Genomic DNA, 4,882 nt, shown 5'->3' with positions numbered 1-4,882 from the left:
CCGTGCTGGGCGTGGGGTGAGCACCATGGGGGCCCGTGCTGGGCGTGGGGTGAGCACCGTGCTGGGCGTGGGGTGAGCACCATGGGGTCCCGTGCTGGGCGTGGGGTGAGCACCATGGGGTCCCGTGCTGGCGTGGGGTGAGCTCTTCCTTTGACACCCACTTCCGAGTGTGGCGTCCTGCAGCTGCTCCTACACCAGGCTGGGCACCCGGCAGCGGTGAGGTGTCCACCTTGCCCACCCCAGTCTGACCGGCAACTCAGACAGCAACAGAACACACCCTGAACGTGGCGCCCAGGCTGCAGGGGCCCGGGAGCCTGGGCCTCCTGGTGTCTGGGGAGCTCCGTGTCCCCTCGCAGGGAGTGAGCGTGCCCACCGCAGCCTGTTCCCCATGGGTCTGTGCGGCCGCCAGGCCCCCTCCAGGCCTCACCCCACGCTCCTCTCCCCAGGGCCCCCCGGGACCTCCCGGAAGGGAGGGGCCCCCCGGAGCAGCAGGCCAGAAGGGCAGCCTCGTAAGTTGTCACCTGATGGGGGGCGTGGCCGGGGGCCACCTGGAAGGGCAGCGGGCCGTGGCCCCAGGGAGGGAACAGAGGGGACCCCATGGTGGCCTGAGTGTGTTGTTGCCTCTCCCTCTCCCCACAGGGTGACGTCGGCGCCCCAGGACCTAAGGTACAAGTCAGCAGCTGTTCTGGACGAGCCGGGGCAATTGCCTCGGCCCTGGCTGTGACCGGGTTCGAGCTGTCAGTGCGCGTCACGGGAGAGGGCCGTCCGGGCCTCCTGTGCCCTCACGGAGCTTGCGTGCAGGCTGCTCTGACTCAAAAGATTCCAGCAGCGGCATGACAGTTTGGACCGGAGGGGACTCCTGGGGGCTCCATAGAAAGAGCGGGGCTCTCCAGAGCTGCCAGGGCCCGGCCCCGGCCCCGGCCCCGGCCCCGGCGGCTCCCAGCTAGGAGCGCCCCCATCCTGGCCCTGCCCACCCACAAGGGAGCAAGGCCGTGACAGACCGAAGCCAGGAAAGCAGAGCTCCCTGGAGGCCCGTGCTTGTCAGAAGCCACCACCCAACCAGGGCTCTGCCTGCCCTGCCCTAGCTGGGTAGCTGGCACACTGACATCCTTGTCTGGGCCAGAGCTCGACCCTGGAATCCCCCACCCAGCCACACGCCGTACCCCAGCCCAGGCAGAAACCATGGTTGTGTCCGCTTTAGTGAGGAAACCAAGGTGTGCAGTGGCCGTGAGCAGTCTCTGGTCCCTCACCAGCCCCTGTCCCTTCACTCTGGTCCAGGGACCAGCAGGTCTGTGCACCTCGGACCTCACCTGGCCCGTTTTCAGTGGGTGAAATTGTCTTGTGAAGTCAGGAGAGCACATGTTGCGTGTACCTGGTTCTGTGGAACATGGCTTTCCTGAGTTTCCAGACTTTGGGGGTGCATCATAAGGAAATGCGTCTGCTGGGGACACACACAGCCCTGGTTTGCAGCAGTGATGCTGTCTCTACCCCTGCAGGGAAGCAAGGGAGACCCCGGCCCCATGGGTGCACCTGGAGAGAGCGGCTCAGCCGGGTCCCCGGGGACACCGGGACCTCGAGGACCTCCGGGCCCCCCCGGGCCCCCGGGACCAGGAGTGCCTGCTGGATTTGTGCGTCTGCTCGTTCTTCCCCCAGGACCTGGGCTTACAGCCACAGCTCCCCCGCCCGGGCCCCTCCCAGGCTGAGCGCCCCTCCCCGGGTGGCCACCCCTGTGGGTGTTTCCTGTCCCCTGGCACGCCCCCCTCCTGAGAGCCCTGAGCAGCTGGCTGGCCGGTCAGGTGCTGGCAGGGCCACGGGGGCAGAGAAGGGGTTTTACGCCCTGTTGCCCGTCGCCGGGTCTGCAGCTGGGCACCCAGCCCTGCCGCTCCAGGGCTGGCACTGCTGCATGCACACACGCAGGTGCATGCTCACGGCCCCACAGACGGCCCCGTCTAGAGACGGCTGCAGCCCTTTCCCCCGCGTGCCCGGGGCCTGGAAGCACCTCCTTTAATAGGGGCTGAGACCAGGCATCCTTCCCGTGTCTCCTCCAGGATGACATGGAGGCGTCTGGGATGCTGCTCTGGTCCACCGCTCGAGGTGCCGCTGGCCCACAGGTACTGCCCACCGCGGGGGGTGGGACGGGCCGTGGAGTGCCCAGGACAGGGACGCCCCGGGACATTCCCCCTCCCTGGAAAGTCACCAAGTCCGGAAGTTCAGGGTGAGAAGCTGGTCCCCGGAGCCGGTCTGTGGGCAGCAAGCACCGGGCAGCGGGGCTACAGACGCGTGACTCCTTCTGTGGCTCTAATTTTGACAAGTTGTGAATATTTGGCCTGAATAGGATTGAGCCTATGGGTGCCCCCCACTTTTCTTCCAGGCATCTGGGTCCTAGTCAGATCTCGGGGTTTGATGAGATAGATGTACAGCACCTAGAGCCAGAACCCAGTGCCTCCTCTGCCGGGCTCCCCTGGGCAGAGCCCCTGCTGCCAGGCCTGCAGGGTGGCCGGCCGTAAACCCGGCATCCGCCTGGCTTCTCAGATCTACCTGCTGAGAGCACCACACAGTTCTTACCCAGAGCAAAGCCCATGAAGGATTGTGGCTGGCCAAAAGCAAGTTCCGTGGCGAGCTAGAATGGCTTTACTGCTGTTGTAACTTAGTGCTTTTCTTTCTTTTTCCCATCTTTCCGTTTTCCCCTCCCTTCTTCCCTCCCTCCTTTCTTCCCTCCCTCCCTCCCTTTTTTCGAGGCCGCCTCCCTGTGTAGCCTGGTTGGCCTTGTGCTGGGGACCTTACCTTTGGTGCGGCTGGACTCTAGGTGTGACCCACGCCCCCAAGGGTGGGGCATGCGCTGTCGCCAGCCTCAGGCCTGCCGGGCGCTGCCGGGCCAGCCTGGCAGCTGTCAGAACCCATCTCCTGTTTAGAATGACGGGACGTGGGTTTATGTGGGTGACAGACAGCAGGACGGGCTTGGGGGGATCCCGTGCACCCCAGGCCCGCCCTTGCTGGTGAGCCTTTGTGGGGGGTGTTGGCTCCTTGACCGAGAGCCAGATTTTCTCTGGAGTCAGAGCTGGCACGCAAAGGTGGGCGCATTCCCCGTGAAGAGAGCGTCTCGCGCAGGGCTGGCCGCTCTAATGCTGTGTCTCCTCTGCCCACAGGGCCTGCCTGGTGTGCCGGGACTTCCGGTGAGTGGGGCGGCCTCGGGGCCGTGGGTTTCCGGTCAGGGTTTGTGGGAGTTCCTGCAGAGCACAGCAGAAGCCTAATGGGAAATGGCCATGGCTCCCGTGGCCCCACCTTTCCAGAGCCTTGGGCGATGGTGGCTGCGTTCAGCCCGGGTGTTGGCATGTGGAGGAGCAGCAAGGCTGCGTGCCTCACAGAGCTGCCTCCAGCTTGTGCCCGGAGTCCCCGCCTTCCTCAGGCCGGTGTCAGGCTCCCCGGGAAGGGACAGGCCACACCAGGAGTGCGGCCTGCCCGCTGGGGACAGCCGCGGCCTGCACGCGCCCCGTGGGCACCACCCTCTCCAGCCGGAGCTGGCTTCAAGGGCAGCTGTAGTTTGTCACGGAGACATTTCAGAGGCCTTTGGGCCCCGCCCAGCCGCCCGGTGTGCTGGGACGGGGCAGCTCCGGGCTGGGGGAGGTGGAGCCCTCGCTCACTGAGCCCTCTGTCCGTCTAGGGGGATCCAGGAGCGATGGGGCCTCCAGGAGCTAAGGTAAGCACTTGCTCAGACGCGGGCAGCAGGACCAAGGCCAGAGCCCATCCCCACTGTCCTCAGGGCGGGGTCGCTGGGAGGGAAGGCTCCGGGTGAGACCTCCACGCCCCGCCCTCACCTCCCCGCTGCCTCCTGCTTCCTTGGTCTGCCTGTGCTTCGTAATTCACTACAAGCCTGTCTCAAGGTGACCCCGAGACACCTCCAGACCCCCTTTCCCTGGCATTCTCCAGGCTCTTCTAGTGGTGGTGGAGAGGGACGAGGCTTCCCTGCCCCACTCTGCCCTCAGAGTGCCCACGCTCTGTGGCCACGCCCTCCGGCTCTGACAGCTGCAGGGGGAGGGGGGGTGAGCTGGACCAGCAGACGCTGCTGCGGTCACATCCCACACTGGGGAAGGGTCTCCACAGACCCCGCCCTCCACGCTGACGTGCCGGACCCACTCTGTTCCAGGGAGAAGCTGGGGCGGATGGAGCCCGAGGATTCCCTGGCCTTCCTGGCAGAGAGGGCTCAGCAGGGCCCCTGGTGAGTGGCTGCAGGGGTGGGGGGCCGGGCACTGGGCGGGCATCGTGAGGACTCCTCTTCCAGGTCTCTGGGCACCTGAGTCCCCTCCAGCTGTGACCCAGGAAGCCAAGTGGGAGAGTCATCCAGGGTTTGGCACCTTCCCAGCCCCGTGGCCGGGAGCCGAGGACTCCGTGTCTTTATTCCAAGCCCGCCAGGCAGTGTGGTGCCAAGCGGCCTCCCGCTTCCCTTGGCGATGAACCATGTCCTTCCTTCTCTGCAGGGACCAAAAGGGGACAAAGGGAGCCAGGGAGACAAGGTGAGTGTGGGACCCCAGCTGAGGGGCCCCAGGGAGGGGCTGCGCCCAGGGGGCCAGAGCCGGGGCGCTCTCCACGCTGCGCCCGGGGGGCTGGGGTTGGGGCGGTTTCCATGCTGCGCCCAGGGGGCCAGAGCCGGGGCGCTCTCCACGCTGCGCCCGGGGGGGCTGGGGTTGGGGCGGTTTCCATGCTGTGCCCGGGAGACCAGGGTGCTCTCCACGCTGCGCCCAGGGGACTGGGGCCGGGGCGGTTTCCATGCTGCGCCCGGGGGGACCGGGGTGCTCTCCACACTGCGCCCGGGGAGCTGGGGTTGGGGCAGTTTCCACGCTGCGCCCGGGGGACCAGGGCGCTCTCCACGCTGCGCCCGGGGGAC

The 4,882-nt window shown here is 66.7% G+C and overlaps 1 protein-coding gene across 1 annotated transcript in view; it reads left to right on the top strand.

The window, feature by feature from the left end:
• Nucleotides 1-260: 260 nt before the first annotated feature.
• LOC106001981 (collagen alpha-1(XVIII) chain-like) overlaps nucleotides 261-4,882 on the top strand; it is a gene marked incomplete at its 5' end in the record, with an annotated part of 18,585 nt that continues 13,963 nt past the window's right edge. Inside the window, 8 exons of the mRNA XM_013036912.1 lie at nucleotides 261-509; nucleotides 640-666; nucleotides 1,497-1,628; nucleotides 2,049-2,111; nucleotides 3,147-3,173; nucleotides 3,662-3,697; nucleotides 4,145-4,216; nucleotides 4,476-4,606. Of these exons, the coding sequence (XP_012892366.1) occupies nucleotides 261-509; nucleotides 640-666; nucleotides 1,497-1,628; nucleotides 2,049-2,111; nucleotides 3,147-3,173; nucleotides 3,662-3,697; nucleotides 4,145-4,216; nucleotides 4,476-4,606 (737 nt within the window). The remainder of the gene's footprint in view (nucleotides 510-639; nucleotides 667-1,496; nucleotides 1,629-2,048; nucleotides 2,112-3,146; nucleotides 3,174-3,661; nucleotides 3,698-4,144; nucleotides 4,217-4,475; nucleotides 4,607-4,882) is intronic.

The sequence above is a fragment of the Dipodomys ordii genome, unplaced genomic scaffold (genome assembly GCF_000151885.1).
Source record: "Dipodomys ordii isolate 6190 unplaced genomic scaffold, Dord_2.0 Scaffold1545, whole genome shotgun sequence".
NCBI classification, from domain to species: Eukaryota; Metazoa; Chordata; class Mammalia; order Rodentia; family Heteromyidae; genus Dipodomys; species Dipodomys ordii.
Note: the sequence above shows the minus strand (reverse complement) of the source record. Positions and strands in the feature narration are given on the sequence as shown.